Genomic DNA, 17592 nt, shown 5'->3' with positions numbered 1-17592 from the left:
ATTAATGAGCTAAGGAATGCATCTCCTTGTATGTTGTACATGTGCTGAGCCAGTCATTTGTCTGTTTCAGTTTTATCGTGATTACAAGGCTAAGTAGGTCAGCATCGCATTGCACCCTTAATTTCTTTTTGGCTTCAAGATGCTCATAATTATGGAATTGCCTTTGGAAATGGTATTTACTTAAATAACTTTGCATTTGTAATCATTTGCAATGTTCACGTATAACTACTTGTTTTTTCATGAGTTTGCATGCACATCAAATTGTAATATACGGACATCGCTTGTTCAAAAGTTTCTCATACAAACTGATTGTATTTGAAATGTTAAATGCCCACTTGATATGTGTTGTGCAATTTTTGCTATTGTTCAGACCACAGTTATTCACAGTAAACTAATCTGTTTAAAAATTATTTCTACAGATAGTAAAGCTCTCTTGTGGTACAATAGAAGTCTTTCTTTCCAAACTTTTCCTGTTAATTAGCATTTCCAGTACTGGTGAGAGGCAATTGCATTCTTTATGGAGCAATTGCAGCACATATTCATAACATAGCAAAATTATTGTAGAAAATTATTTAGTTGTTCATCATGCATTTCAAACATTGTCAAGTTCTGTAAAAATCTTTTAAAAATGTTATAGTTCTTCCTTTATATCTAATGAATCATTTTGCTGATGCTTGATAATTCATGAGTGTATGTTTCCAAAGGGTCTGTCCTGGGAATGTTGAAGTTCAGATGAAGGATTCAGGTTCTCTGTGCATTTAGTACTAGTGAATTGATAGATTAATTAGAATGCTAGGTCAATTCACTAATTATTCCTCACATGCACATGAGATATATCTGTGGTGGAGTCATTGGTTAGGATTAGAGTTTAAATGACTCACGAGTGACACAATTTACCTTCAACGTGTACAGACATAAAATAGTCATGAATTTCTGGGCTTAGCCAATATATGGTTGACAGAGTAGAATGTTTTTATAAGGCCATAAAGGACGAATTACTGTGGTATTGTTGGATTTTTCTTGGATTTATCAAGCAGTGATGATCATATCCATTGTACTCTTTGATGGTTGGAATCCACATTGTCACTGTAGGAGAAACTCTGTGGTCACTTGGAGGAGGCAGTTGAGGAAGATTCTTGCGACAACTTTCCTCGTGCCAGACAGACAGCTTTCCTTGTGCCTGGCATGCTCTTCTCTTTCCAAATGAGAGAGATGATATCATAGATTCATCCCAGAACTACTCTGCCATGTTTATGTATTTCTGCAGAGATCTCATCTGTTTCAGAAGCATTGTCTTCTCAACCTCTTGGTAGGCTGGGGTAGTTAGGGAGTCATACAGCACAGGAACAGGCCTACAACGTCTGCACTGCTCATCAAGCATCCATATACTCCAATCCTACACAAATCCCATTATTCCTTCACATATTTCCATCAGGTTCCCCTGCATTCTACCACTAAACTACACATTAGTAGTAAATTGGAGTAGCCAATTCATCTACCAACACACATACCTTTGGAATGTAGGAAAATGCCAGAGCACTTGAAGGAAACCCATGTGGTCATGCAGGGGACATGAAATAACATTGTTACACAAGATTACGGGGAATCCCAAAGCATTTTAAGGTATATTGTCAAGAGGATACCACGGGAAGAGAGACCAAAGGGGCAATCTGTACAGGGTGCTGAAGGAGAGAGGTGAGGTCATAAATACTTATCTTTATTTGCCATGGAGAAGGATTTTGTCATTGCAGAATTTAGGAAGGGAGGTGATGGAATTACAAAAGGAGGAGATAGTCAGTATCTTAGAGGGCTTAAAGGCAGATTGATCCCCAAAGCCTGACGAGGTAAATTCTAGGATGCTATAGAAGACATGAGAGGAGATTGCTGGGGCTCTGACAGAAACATTCAAATCTTCCCTGGCCAGAGAGGGGGTGGTAAATGACTGGAGTACACCAAATATGTTAGCTTTATTCAAGAAGAGCAACAGGAATAAGCCAGATAATTACAGGCGAATATGTCTTAACATCATTAGTAGGGATATAATTGAAAAAAATCCTGAGGGACAGGATTGGTCTGTACTTAGAGTGATTAATGAAGTGAGCATGGCTTTATTAAAAATGGAGGGGGGGTCCTGTCTCACTGATTTAATGGATTTTTTTGAGGAGCTGACAAAGTACTGATGAAGGTACTACGGTTGAGTTTGTCCACATGGACTTTATTAAGGCCTTTGAGAAAGTCACATGTGGGAGACTGGTTCACTAAGAGCTTATGGCTTTAAGGGCATTTTGGCATATTGGATTCAAATTGGCTTGGTGATAGAAAGCACAGAATAATAGTTGAATGTTGTTTTGTGATGACTAGGGTGAAGCACATGGATTAATGGTGGGGTCTTGATGGTTTGTTTTATACATATATATTAATAATCTGGACATGAATGTAGGAGGTAAAATTAGTAAATTTGCAAGTGACATGAAAATTAGCGGTGTTTATACTAAGGAGGGAAGACTGATTACAGAGCAATATCGTTGAGTTGATCAGATGGATAGAGAAGTGGCAGATGGAATTTAATCCTGATAAGTGTGAGGCGATGTGTTTTGGAAAGATAATAGGATATATACAGTGAATAGTAGGGCACTAGGAAGTAATGAGGAGTAGAAATTGGACAGGCTGGGTTTATTTTCCTTGGAGCAGAGAAGGCTAACCAGGGACATGACTGAGAAAAACAAAATAGATCAGGGGCATTGATAGGGTAGATGGTGAGAAACTACCCTTTGCCAGAGTTGTCTATAACCAGAAGGAATTGGTTTAAGGTAAGAGGTGGTTGGTATGAGGAATGCACTGTCTGAGGGGTTGGTGGAGACAGGTATTCTCACACTTAAGTATTTACATGAGCACTCAAAAGCCATGATAAAGAAGTCTGGGCCAAATGTTGGAAAATGGGATTATTTTCAGAGAAATCACCTTTATTCCACCCATTCCCCCCTTTGCCCACCTTCCCTGCTACCTGAACAAACTTGTCCTTCCCAGTTCTGATGAAGGTTCTGGATCTGAAACATTAACTTTCTCTTTCCACATATGCTGCCTGACCTTTTGAGTGTTTCCAGTGTTTTTTTTATTTTGTATTATTATAAATAGGTACTTAATGACAAGGTATGGACTCAGTTGGCTGAGGGGCCTGCTTCTGTGCTTTGACCGGTGAATACAAACCTAGTTGACATAATCTCTCCTCAGATGACAGACTTGCCATCACATCTGTTTTTCTTTCAATATGGGGCAAATTTGCTTTCACACAATCAGTAATGATGAACTGGAATGTACTGCTTAAAAAGGTTGTGGTAACAAATTTAATTCTAAAGTTCTTAAAAGTATTGAGGTGGGTCTGGAACCCTAACCTATCCAATGAACCTTCTATGAACTTCCTCCAACCAAGCTGTGTTGGAGGAAGTCCATGAAAGTTTCATTGGATAGGTTCCTAGGATTGGGATGCTTATCCATTTTGTAAAGAGATTAAACAGACAAAGACAATATTCTAGAGTTTAGAAGAACAGGAGGTAATCTCATTTAAACAAAAGTCTTATCGGGTTTGACAGGAGATATGCGGTGGTGATGTTTTTGGTCACTGTGAAGCCTTGAACGAGGGATCACAGTCAGGATCTTCATTCTGGCTGGGATTGGTGATATTTCTCTTTGCAGCCTTAATAATAATTTTCAAAAGGGAATTGGGTGTTTTTGAAGGGTGTAATTTAGTACGCTTATGGGAAAGAACATAAGAGTAGGATGAGTTGGAAAAGTCTTTCAAAGAGCTATTGCGTTTAGGATGTACTGAATTGCCATCTCTGGCATTGTATCATTCCATGATTTTAATAGTTGTTTATTACTGATGGCTTTACAGTGTCATAATGTCATAGAATCATACAGCATGGGAACAGGCCATTTGGCCCTACTCATCTATGCCAGCAAGTGGGCACCCATCCATAATAATCCCATGTCCCAGCACTTGGTCTATAGCCTTTTAAGCTAGGCTGATTCAGGTGCTCATCTAGACACTCTTTAAATGCTGTCGGGGAACCAGCTTCAACCACCCTCACAGGCTGTGCTTTCCAAGTACTTGCCACCCTCCAGGTGAAGAAGGTGCCCCTCATATCTCCTCTAAATCACTTCCCCTAAATCTGTGCCCTTTCATTTTATCTTGCTCTGATATGGGGAAAAGTTTCCTGCAGTCCATCCTATCTATAATTTTATATACCTCAATCATATTCCCTCTTAACCTCCTCTGCTCCAGGGAGAACAGACCAAGCTTCTCAATCTCTTCTCATAACGGAACTGCTCCATCCCGGGCAACATCCTGGTGTATCTCCTCTGCACCCACTCCAGTGTGATCACATCTGTCCTATAGCATGGTTATCAGAATTGCACGTAATACTTCAGCTGAGGTCTGACCAAGGTTTTATAATGTTGGAGCATAAACTCCCTTTCTTGAGTGCCAGATATTTATTCTCCTAGTCTTTACGTTCATTATCATGATTGCGTGGCCAGATACTGCTCTAACGCCATCTACAAGTTTGCAGATGAAACCACCATAGTGTGCCATATCTCAAATAACGATGACTAGGAGTACAGGAAGGAGATAGAAAGCTTAATGACATGGTGTCATTGACAACAACCTTTCGCTCAATGTCAGAAAATCAAAAGAGCTGGTCATTGACTTCAGCAAGGGGGACAGAGCACTACATCAACGATGCTGAGTTTGAGAGCTTCAAGTTCTGAGGAGTGAATATCACCAATAGCCTGTCCTGGTCCAACCAGGTAGATGCCACGGCCAAGAAAGCTCACCAGCGCCTCTACTTCCTCAGGAGGCTAAAGAAATTTGGCATGTCCCCTTTGACACTCACCAACTTTTATTGATGCATCATAGAAAGCATCCTATCCAGATGCATCACGGCCTGGTTTGGCAACTACTCTGCCTGGGACTTCAAGAAACTGCAGAGTGTTGTGGACACAGCTCAGCACGTCATGAAACCAGCCTCTTCTCCATGGACTCTGTCTATACTTCTCACTGCCTCGGTAAAGCAGCCAGCATAATCAAAGACCCTGACCACCCGGAACATTCTCTCTTCTCCCCTCTCCCATCAGGCAGAAGCCTGAAAGCATGTGCCACCAGGCTCAGCTTTTATCCCGCTGTTATAAGACTATTGAACAGTTCCCTCGTATGATAAGATGGACTCTTGACCTCACAATCTACCTCGTTATGACCTTGCACCTTATTGTCTACCTGTACTGCACTTTCTTTAGAGCTGTGACACCTGACTCTGCATTCTGTATTGTTTTACCTTGTACTACCTCAATGCGCTGTGTAATTAATTGATCTGTATGACATGCAAGACAAGTTTTTCACTGTACCTCTGTACAATAATAAACCAATTCCAATTCATATCTAAAGGCAGCTTAATTCTTCAATTTCTCTCTTCACAGATGAGCTTTTTTAACATTTGGTTATCATGTTGATTCAACTTGAATCAGCAAAAGATTAAAATTCATATTTTTAATCCTATTTTGATATTCTTCCTTCAGGAGTAGCACATGCTCTCAACAACAAATGATTTATTTTCAAAACTTTATCTCAGTTTTCCCACATAGTTAATTGTGGTAAAGCTGACATTTTAATTGTTGCTTGGAACAATGCTGTCACATTATAAATATCCCGAGGTTCAGTAAAATCTTCAAACATGTGGAAATCTTTTTATGTAAGAATTCTCAAAATGCTAAAGAATAACACAATCATTGCTCTATGAGGAATTAAGAACATAGTTTAAGATCATAAATAGGAGGGGGTGGGTCATAAGATCATTCAAGCCTATTCCACCATTCAACTATATCATGGCTGATTTGATCTTGGCCCCAAGTCCACTTTCCTATCTGTTTGCCATAATCATTGACTCCCCTCTGGACCAAAAATATCTCTGTCTTAGCCTTGAATGCATTCAGTGACTCCACAAATCTCTGGGATAATCAATTCCAAAGATTCACAACCCTCACAGAAGAGGAGTTTGGGACAGAATTTGTTAAGTGTGCCCAGGAAAGTTTTCTTAAACAATATGTACGTGGGCCTACTAGAGAGGGGGCAACACTGGTCCTCCTTTTGGGAAATGAGACAGGACAAGTGACTGAAGTGTCACAGGGGAGTACTTTGGGACCAGTGACCGGAACTCTATTATTTTTAAAATAGTTATGGGAAAGGGTAGGAATTGTCTGCAAATTAAAGTCCTCAATTGGGGCAAGGCTGATTTTGATGACATTAGACAGGAACTTGCAATGGTTGATTGGTAGATACTGTTTGCCAGTAAAGGGACGTCTGGCAAGTGGGAGGCTTTTAAAAGTGAGATAGGGAGAGTTCAGGGTCAGCATGTTCCTGTTGCGTGAAGGGCCACAATCAGGGAAACCTGGTTCATGAGTGATATTCTAGCTCTGCTCAGGAAAAAAGAGGCATATGTCAGGTGTAGGCAGCTGGGATCAACAGGATCCCTTGAGGAGTAAAAGGGAGGTAGGGGTATGGAAATGTATAAGCAAACCTGGAGGGCAAAAAAGGACATGAGACAGCTTTGGCAGAGAAGGTAAAGGAGAATCCTAAGAGATTCAGTAAGTATATTAAGTGCAAAAAGGTAACAAGGAAGAGAATAAGGTCCCTTAGGAATCAATGTCATCTATATGTGGATTCACAGAAGATGGGCAAGGTCTTAAATGAATATTTCTCATCTGTATTTACTGATAAAGTCATGAAAGCTAGGGATTTCAGGGAAGAGAATAGTGATGTCTTGGAACATTACAAAAGAGAAGGTGCTAGTGGTTTTAAAGTACAAAAAGGTGGATAATTTCCCAGGGCCTGAGCAAGTGTATCCTAGGAAATTGTGGGAAGGTAGGGAAGAAATTACTGGGGCCCTGGCAGAGATACTTGCATCTTCATTGGCCATGGGTGACATTCCAGAAGACTGGACCATTCCCTCCATGGCTCCAACCTGTAGCACTTACTCTGATTTTCCTTCCCTACAGATGCCACTTAATCTGCTGATATTTCCAGCATTCTCTTGTTTCAGATTTCCAGCAGCTGCTACGTTCTGCACCTCACAGTTCTGATACTGTTTTACTCACCTTAATCGTCTCCCTTTACTTACTTAGCAGACAGATTTGCTATTAGAAATAATTCACAACCCTCTCTTAGATGCTCCAATAGCATTTATGTCACCTGGATAATCTTGATCTCCACCATATCACAGATGTTCCCATTTTTCCCGTGATGAAGTGCTTTGAGAGCTTGGTCATGGCTAGAATTAACTCCTGCCTGAGCAAGGACCTGGACCTGCTGCCTCCCTCCACAACGGGTCTACAGCGGACGCAATCTCTCTGGCTCTCCACTCGGCTTTGGAGCACCTAGACAACAGCAAAACATACGTCAGGCTGCTGTTTATCTATTCCAGCTTGGCGTTCAGCACCATCATCCCCTCAGTACTAATCAACAAGCTACAAAACCTGGGCCTCTGTACCACCCTCTGCGACTGGATCCTCAACTTCCTTATCGGGAGACAATATTCCTTATCAGTGCATATTGGTAGCAACATCTCCCCCTTGCTGACAGTCAACACAGGTGCACCTCAAGGCTGTGTGCTTAGCCCACTGCTCCACTCTCTACACTCGTGACTGTGTGGCTAAACACACTCAAATGCCATCTATTAATTTGCTGCTGACACCACTGTTGTTGGCAGAATTTCAGATGGCGATGAGGAGGCGTACAGTAGTGAGATAGATTGGTTGGTTGAGTGGTGTTGCAATAACAACCTTGCACTCAACGTCACCAAGACTAAGGAATTGATTGTGGACTTCAGGAAGGGGAGGTCAGGAGAACACACACCAGTCCTTATTGAGGAATCTGTGGTGGAAAGGGTGAGCAGCTTCAAGTTTCTGGGCATCAACATCTCAGAGGATCTATCTTGGGCCCAACACATTGATGCAATCATGAAGAAGGCATGCCATAGTTCTACTTCATTAGGAGTTTGAGGAGATTTGGTATGTCACCAAAGATTCTTGCAAATTTCTACAGGTGTACGTTGGAGAGCATTCTGACTGGTTGCATCACTGTCTGGTATGGAGGCTCCAACGTGCAGGATCAAAAGAGGCTGCAGAGGTTTGTAGAGTCAGCCAACTCCATCACGGGCACAACCTTCCCCGCCATCAAGGACATCTTAAAGAGGCAGTGCCTCAAGAAGACTGCATCCATCATTAAGGATCCTCACCACCCGGGACGTGCCCTCTTCACCTTACTACCATTGGGGAGGAGGTACAGGAGCCTGAAGATCTAGACACAATGTTTCAGGAACAGCTTTCCCTCTGCCATCAGATTTCTGAACAGTCCATGAACACTATCTCATTATTCCTCTTTTGCACTGTTTATTTATTTTTGTAACTTATAATAATTTTTATGTGTTTATGTCTTGCACTGTACTGCTGCTGCAAAACAACAAATTTCATGATATATGTCAGTGATAATAAACCTGATTCTGAATCTGGTTCTGATTCTCTCCATTCCTCCTCTCTCTGGAATTTTAAGCAAATTTGTTTTCTTATTTTTCCAATTGTGATGAAGAGTCATTGACCCAATTCATTAATTCAGTTTGCTTCTCCACAGATGATGTCTGATATGCTGAGCATCTGCAGAATTTTCTGTTTTTATGCACCCTATGTCAAGTGAAGCTATCTGACCTACACGTTCCTGCTTCCTGTCTCCCTCCTTTCTTGAGTCTGCTGGGACTAAGCTAGAATCAAGGGAAATTTGGAAGATTATGACTAATGTATCCATTTTCTGTGCAGCCTGTTCTGTTGAGACCCCAGGATATTGACTATTAAGTTGTAGTGCCATAGAGTGATCCAGCTCAGGAACAAACCCTTTGGTTCATGGAGTCTGCCCTGATCATCAAGCACTAATTTTTACACTAGTCCTACCCCAACCCATTTTATTCTCTCTACATTCCCATCCACTCCTCCCAGATTCTGCTACTCACGTACACACTATAGACAATTTACAGTGGCCAATTAACCTACCAATCTGCACATTTTTGGTATGTGGAAGGAAATCCATAAGGTCACAGGGAGAACTCTATACAGAATTGAAGCCAAGTCACTGGAGCTGTGAGGCAGCTGTTTACCAGCTGCGCTACTGTGCCGCTACTTTACAGATATGCCAGCCTTTGGTCCCATTAGTTTGCCTTATACCTTTTCTTTGGTAATAATTGCTTTAAATGTCTTCCTCTTGCCTCAGATTTTCTACTACTTTTGGTGTCTTCTGCCATGGAGATAGATTCAAAGTATTGGTTCAAAGTTTCTTTCCCATTCTTCCCCAGTCTTATTCTCTGAGGGATTAGTGTTTATATTGTCAATCTGTTCTTTTCTATATATCTGTATAAACTCTTAATATCTGAGTCATGAGATTACAGAATGGTTACAGAATAAATGCCATTGAAATCTGTACTGGCAGAATGTAAGAGCAAAACAGTTTGTCTCTGCATCAGTCTCTTCTCATATCCTGCATACTTTTTCCTTTCAGATATTTATCCAGTTCTCTTTTGAATACTACAATGAAAAATACACTGGCACTAACCCAAGCAGTGCATCCTGAATGTTAATAACTTGCAGCATAATCAAGTTTTTCCTAATGTTTCAGTGCTTTTGTTGATTCCCTTTATTCTACAATCCCTCTGACAGTGGGAACAGTTCCCCTCTATCTGCTCTGTCTCCACCCTTCGTAATATGAATACCTCTAAAAGATCCCCTTTGCAACCTCCAAACAGAATAACCCCAGATTTTCTATTTTATCCACTAAACTAAAATCCCTCATTTGTGGAAACATTTTGGTAAACCTCTTCTGCACCCTCTCCACAGCCTTAACGTCTTTCATAAACTGTAGCACTCAGACCCCGATATTTTTGTGACCAAATCAGTGTTTTATAGTGGTTTATCATGACTTCCTTGGTGTAGCACTCTGCCTCTATAAAGTCCAAAATGAAAGTTTTGTTTAAAATACTACCTCAACCTGTTCTGCAACTTTGAAATGAACTGAGCACATATACCTCCAAATTTCTCTGTTCTCATTTTTTCACAATTGTGCCTTTTACTTTATAGTGCCTTTTCTCGTATTTCTCATATGTTCTCATATGCAAAATGTCAGATTTGTCAGCAGTAAATTTCATCTGTGACCTATCAACCTATTCCATGGCCTGTCCATATCTTCTTCAACTTCATTATTATCCTCCTCAGGGTTCACTATAACTCCAGATTTTGAATCATCCTGTAAATATGGAATTGTGCCCTGTGCACCCTAGTCCAACTCATTAATATATATTAAAAGCAATGGTCTTAATATCAACCTTTGGGGAAAACTGGTGTACGTGATGCTTCAGTATGACCAGCTACTGTTTCTAGTTGCTTAGCCAATTTTTTCTGTGTTGCTACAGTACCTTTTATTTCCATGGCTTGGGAAATCAAATAGGGGTAGGCATGCTTGCTTTCATAGGTTGCGGCATGGAATATAAGTGTTGGGATGTTACATTGCAATTTTACAAAACATTGGTTAGGCCACACGTGGAGTATTGTGTGCTGTTCTGATTGCCATACGCTAGGAAGCATGTGATTGCACTGGAAAAAGTGAAGAGGAGATTCACCAGAATCTTTCAGCCACCCATTTACACTAATCTTACATTAATCTCAAGCAAAAAGCAAGCTGTTGGAGGAACTCAGTAGGTCAGGCAGCATCTGTGGATGTTTTGAGTCGAGATCCTGCATTAAGACTGAGAGTGTAAAGGGGAGATAGCCAGTATAAAGATGTGAGAAGGAAGGGCAAGGCAGGAGCTGGCAAGCTATAGGTGGATCTAGGTGAGGAGAAGTTGATTGACGGATGGAGCCAGGTCGGAGAGGGAGGGGTGGAGACAGCAACATAGTTTGGGAGGTGATAGTGGAGACAATAAAGAGCTGTAAATTATGTAATTTGATAAGAAAGGAAGGTGGTGAGGGAACCAGATAAGGGGCAGATGTCAGGCAAAAGGAGAACAGTGGGGGAAGTGGAGTGGTTAGTGGACTGAGTGTGTGGGTAATAGGTAGATGGAACCAGGTGGGGAAGGGAAAAGAACCCAGGAGACAAAGGACTGCGGGGGGGTGGGGGGCGGTGGAGGGGAGGAAGGAGGGTGCTAGTGCTGGAAAGAAGGGCGTGTGCAAGAGGACCGGGGTGGATCAAGAGGAGAGAAAAAGAAACGGAGGGGTGGCAGGTTACCTGAAATTAGAGAATTCAATGTTCATACTGTTGGGTTGTAGACCACTCAGGCTAAATATGAGGTACGGTTCCTCTTGTTTGTGTTTGGCCTCATCATGCAGTGGAGCAGGCCAAGGACAGACATGTTGGTGTGAGAATGAGGAGGGGAGTCAAAATGGCTTGCAGCCAGGAACTCAAGATGGCCATTGCGGACAGAGCGCAGGTGCTCAGCAAAGCGATCACCCAGTCTGCACTCAGTCTCACTGATGTAAAGACAAGATTAGAGGAAGTGCATGTGAATCTTTGCCTCATCTGAAAGGGCTTGATGGTGATGACAGAGGAGGAGTAGGGACGGGTGTTGCATCTCCTACGGCTGCAGGGGAAGGTGCCTGGGGATAGGGTGGGATGGGTTTTGTGAGATGAAAGAACCAGGGAGTTATGGAGAGAGTTGTCCTTGTGGAAAGCAGAAAGGGGTGGGAAGGAGAAGATGTGATTGGTTAGATGTCATTTAACAAATTCATGCAGATTTTCTTTCCCTTTATTATTTGTTCAGTTATTATTTGCTGGCTTTCAAAATTTCCCCAGTTTTCTAACCTACTACTAATATTCACAGTTGAATGCATTTTCTTTTGATTTGATAACTTGCTTAATGCTGTGCTTAATAACAGTAACCATGAAACTACTGGATTAACCTATGTGGTTAATGAATATTGTTTAGGGAAGGATATGCTCTGTGTTTCTAAATGCATGTCCAGACTCATCAATATGCCTGACATTTAACTTTGCCAGAATTGCTAGTGAAGACTACTTCTTAAGAATGGGTAAATATATATAAAAAAGTAGTTAGCCATGGATGATTCATCCTTGTAGAGTCCTTGATGGAATTTTGATAGAATATACTGTGATGATATTGAGTGTACCCATTCTGGAGTCCTAAACTGAAGCCAAGACCGTCAGTCTTACAGATATACCAGTACTCTCACCTCAGGGAGATTATACTATATCAACCTATAAAGCAAAGACTAATTTACCTAACTACTTTAGTCTCTTTTCTGAAGGGGCTTAACTGTCAATAATCACTATTTTGAGTGGTGGGTGCCCCCTCCCAATCAAGGAGGAGATGCTTCCAGGTAATGAAGCAGATTAAGCACACTTATTGTATTTTAAGTGGGGCACATTTATTTTGAGGTGTAATTTTTAATAGAGATTATAATTCTACAAAGGACTTCCAAACACAAGTACAACTCTTACAAACTAAGAAAATATACCAATGAGTTGCAGATGAACATGTCGTCCGTCTGAGAAAGAAGGCTCTGGGAAGAGATCCTTCTTGGATCGAGGCTGAGGAGTGGATTCTATATCTTCATTTCTGTAACTCCTCCCCACCTTTACTGCCTTCTTATATTTATATCTTTCGCTTGCCAGTCATCAAGTGACGACCTCATCTGCATGTGCTGTTTTCACAACTGCATTGATCAGCTCAGATGGTTGGAGCCTTGGGTTAACATAGACACTGTTGTTTCTTCTGATTAGGTTATGGTCTCAGTTAAGTCAACAATAGGCTTCCTGAGCCTGGCCAGTATTGTTTCTCAAGAGGATGGGTAAATAATCCTAGTTAAAGATAGATAATTAACATCTTGAACCTTAGACAGATTCTTCTGCTGTGCTAAAAAAAAGGGTGAGTTTAGCAAAAAGCCTCCTGACCCTGGATAGTGAATATTCATCACAATAGCTTAGTTTAGAATGATGAAATATTTCCTTAAATATCTGCCACTGCTTGTCTACAACCTTAACTTTTGATCAGTTCACCAGTCCACAAAACTAACTCATCATAACTTCTGCAATTGCTTAAGTTTAGCATGTTAATTTTAGACCCAAGTTTCTCACTCTCAAACTGAATGTGAAATTCTATTGTGTTATGATCACTTTTCCTTAGTAGATCTTTTATGATGAAATCATTAATTAATACAGTCTCATTGCACATGATTAGATTTAAAAGATCCTTTTCCCCAGTTGTATTTACAATTTCTTGTTTCAAGAAACTGTCCTGAATCTGCTCCATTTACTCGTTCTCCATTTTATCTTTGTCAATTTCATTATCCAATCTGTATGACGATTCCCTTCCAACTGTTGATCTATTAATTGTGAAGTTAACAGTCTAGTTGTAATAGTCGGAAGTACATCAGTCATCGGAAGATGCAACATGCAATGATTAGTGCAGTAAGATTTTGACTATTTACTGACTCTTCTCTTGCCTTAAGGGAAAAACAGAAAACTGAAATGAAGGACAGAAAGGTTTTAGACATTCTCCAAGTTAAGGATGACAAGATTTTAGAACTTGAGCAGGTAAGATCATTGAAATATCTGTTTTTTTTCTGAAGTACTGAAATAACCACTGGACATGGAAAGAATTACTGATATTCCATTCAAATGCTATTAAAACATAGAAAGATATTGTTTGGAAATTATGTGGTTAATTTTCCTGGGTATTTTTCTATAGAGAACCTAAACCTTGATAACTAGAACATCACTAGGGCTTCCACAATGCCACTTTCCATGGTATTGTTTATATAAAATTCCTGTAATGGGATTTCATGGCATTGAATACAGAAATATATTAAAAGGGGTGAATGTCACTGAACTGTGGCGTGCAGCTTTAAACCTCAGACCTCTGATGTCAGCAAATTAATGTTTGCAGCCAATTGCCATGTTTATCAGGTGCAACGCACTGCGGCAAAGCATTACCAAGGCTGTTACGTGAATTTGCATCTACACAGCATCAACTACAACTTCTAGGGGTATCAGAACATTGACATTACATGGCTGAATTGCTAAGTTTTTATTATTGATGTTGCACTGGACTTCCTGTTGTCCATGCTACTGTCTCTGTGAAGCTCAGCATCCAATAATATGCATTTATTGATTATGAAAAGATTGTAACTATACTTCAGTTCTTGATATAATATCATGATTAGCAAATTGAATTGGTGATTCTTGTTCAGCGATTTGTCTCTGATGCAATCCTTGTGAAAGTCCACTTTTTTAATTTCCATGGTGTTTTACAATTTTCATTTACTTGTCTTCCGGCACTTCTGCTCAACTGCCCTGATTCACCTCATCATCACCATACAGATTTTATATAAAACCTCTCAGCTCTTCTAATTTCTTTTGTCTTCCATATCTAAATCTTATATTCTCTTTCAAACTGCCAGGTTTACTAATATATTTTTCCTTCCCTGATCATTTTAGTAGAAACCTGCTGGAATAGCACGTGAGGCAATTAATACCAGTTGTCTTTGATTGGAGATTTTCACATTGATGCAGCTCTTACCCAAGAACAGATCCTCACGGTCACAAATAAGAAATAGAAGCAGGAGGAGGCCATTTGTCCTCTCACGCTTGGTCTTCCATTCAATGCCTAGGCTTTTACCTCAGCACTTTCTTATACTAACTATCCATTCCTTGATATGCCCAATATCCAAAAAATTTATTGAGCTCTGGTTTGAATATATTCAGCAACCAAACTTGCATGGTACACAGGTCGAGAATTTTGAAAATTCAGTACCCTAAGGGTGAAGACATTTATTTTCGTCTCAGTCTTGAGTTTGTCTTTTTCATCACTGTCCCATGTGACCCCTGGTTCTATAAGCCCAGACAGGAAATTCATCCCTGCTCTTGTCTCCTAAGAATCTTGTATGAGGTCACATCTTATTCTTCTGAACTCCAGAGTGTATTGGTCCAATCCACTTAATCTTGCCACATAAAACAGATCTCCTCCCCTGCCCCCCATGCTCCCCCACGCCACCCACCACCCCCCAAACATCCCCTGATCCCAGGGATCAACTAGTGAAGCTTTTTTGCACCCTCCTTAGATAGAGAGATCAGACCTGTCCACAGTATTCCAGATATGGATTTGCCAGGGTCCTTATTGCAGCAAGATATCTTCTATGTGCACAAATCCTCTTGTAGTAAAGGCAATCGTGCTCTTGCCTTCTGAACTGGCTGTACCTGCATGCTGTCTTTCAGTGGTTCGTGTACAAGGATACCTAGGTCCCTCTGAAACAAACAATGTTTTAAACTCTTACCATTTTTGAAAAAAATCTGCTTTCTTATTATATCTGCCATGTCCTTGCCCATTCACTTAGTCTGTCTATGAAGCCCCTCTGTCCCTTTCTCACAACTCACACTGTCACCCAGCTTTGTATCATCAGCAAGCATGGAGTTATTTCACTTGATCACTTCATCCAAATCATTCTGAAAAGTTGAGGCCCAGCACCAATTTCTGAGGCATATCATTAGTTCCAACCTTCGAACATGCAAAGAACCTGTTTATTCCACTCCACTTTCTGTCTGTTAATCCAAGCTGGTATATTACCCCTCAATTCTGTGTGTTCTAGTTTTATTTAATAACCTCTTGGGTGACATTTTATTGAAGGCCTTCTGAATGTCCAATTGCACCACATCCAAAAATTCTGCTCATTATAATGTAAAAAAAAATTCCAAGTCTCCTAAACATAGTGATTGTATCTAACTTCACCATCTCCTTTGGCAGCGAGTTCCAAATATCAACCACTCTCTGAATTAAAAAAAAACTTTCCTCTCAAATCCCCTTTAAAATTCCTTCCTCTCATCTTTAAGGGACATCCTTTTGTTTTTGATACCCATACCATAGAGCCATAGAACAATACAGCACAATACAGGTCCTTCAGCCCACCACGTTGTGCCGACCTTCAAACCACACCCCTTCCTCCCACATATCCCTCTATCTTAAATTTCTCCATATGCTTATCTAACAATCTCTTGAACTTGACCAACTTATCAGCTGCCACCACCACCCCAGGCAGCACATTCCATGCACCAACCACTCTCTGGGTAAAAAACCTTCCTCTGATATCTCCCTTGAACTTCCCACCCATTACCTTAATGCCATGTCCTCTTGCTTTGAGCATTGGTGCCCTGGGAAAGAGGCGCTGGCTGTCCACTCTGTCTATTCCTCTTAATAGCTTGTATACCTCTATCATGTCTCCCGTCACCCTCCTTCTCTCTAATGAGTAAAGCCCTAGCTCCTTTAGTCTCTCCTCATAATCCATACTCTCTAATCCAGGCAGCATCCTGGTAAATCTCCTCTGCACCCTTTCCAACGCCTCCACATCCTTCCTATAATGAGGTGACCAGAACTGGACACAGTACTCTAAGTGTGGTCTAACCAGAGTTTTGTAAAGCTGCATCATTACTTCTCGGCTCTTAAACTTGATCCCACGATTTATGAAAGCTAACATCCCATAAGCTTTCTTAACTACCTTATCTACCTGTGAGGCGACTTTCAGTGATCTGTGGATATGAACCCCCAGATCCCTCTGCTCCTCTACACTGCCCAGAATCCTGCCATTTACCTTGTACTCCGCCTTGGAGTTTGTCCTTCCAAAGTGTACTACCTCACACTTCTCTGGATTGAACTCCATCTGCCACTTGTCAGCCCAGCTCTGCATCCTATCAATATCCCTCTGTAAACTTCGACATCCCTCCACACTATCCACAACACCACCGATCTTTGTGTCACCTGCAAACTTGCTAACCCACCCTTCCACCCCCTCATCCAAGTCATTAATAAATATCACAAAAAGTAGAGGTCCCAGAACCGATCCCTGTGGGACACCACTAGTCACAGCCCTCCAATCCGAATGCACTCCCTCCACTACAACCCTCTGCTTTCTACAGGCAAGCCAATTCTGAATCCACACTGCCAAGCCTCCCTGGATCCCTTGGCCTCTGACCTTCCAAAGAAGCCTACCATGTGGAACCTTATCAAACGCCTTACTAAAATCCACAACCACTGCACTACCCTCATCAATCTTCCTGGTCACCTCCTCAAAGAACCCTATCAGGCTTGTGAGGCAAGACCTTCCCTTCACAAAGCCATGCTGGCTGTCCCTAATCAATCCACGATTCTCTAAATGCTCATAGGTCCTATCTCTTAGAATCCTTTCTAACAGCTTACCCACCACAGACATAAGGCTCACTGGTCTGTAATTCCCTGGACTATCCCTACTACCTTTTTTGAATAACGGGACGACATTCACCACCCTCCAATCCTCCGGTACCATCCCCGCGGACAACGAGGACACAAAGATCCTAACCAACTGTTCAGCAGTCTCCTCCCTCGCCTCCCGAAGCAGCCTGGGGAATATTCTGTCAGGCCCCGGGGACTTATCTGTCTTAATATTTTCTAACAACTCCAACACATCCTCTCTCTTTATATCTACATACTCTAGAACATTACCCTTACCAACACATCCTCAGCG

At 41.2% G+C, this 17592-nt stretch overlaps 1 protein-coding gene across 6 annotated transcripts in view; it reads left to right on the top strand.

The window, feature by feature from the left end:
• Nucleotides 1-17592, top strand: part of cntln (centlein, centrosomal protein) — a 432461-nt gene that overhangs the window by 56745 nt on the left and 358124 nt on the right. For all 6 annotated transcript variants that reach the window (XM_052019932.1, XM_052019931.1, XM_052019933.1 and 3 more), the window contains exon 4: nucleotides 13552-13636. In XM_052019932.1, the coding sequence (XP_051875892.1) occupies nucleotides 13552-13636 (85 nt within the window). The remainder of the gene's footprint in view (nucleotides 1-13551; nucleotides 13637-17592) is intronic.

The sequence above is a fragment of the Pristis pectinata genome, chromosome 7 (genome assembly GCF_009764475.1).
Source record: "Pristis pectinata isolate sPriPec2 chromosome 7, sPriPec2.1.pri, whole genome shotgun sequence".
NCBI classification, from domain to species: domain Eukaryota; kingdom Metazoa; phylum Chordata; class Chondrichthyes; order Rhinopristiformes; family Pristidae; genus Pristis; species Pristis pectinata.
The sequence above is the reverse complement of the archived record's forward strand: the minus strand, read 5'-3'. Positions and strand labels throughout refer to the sequence as shown.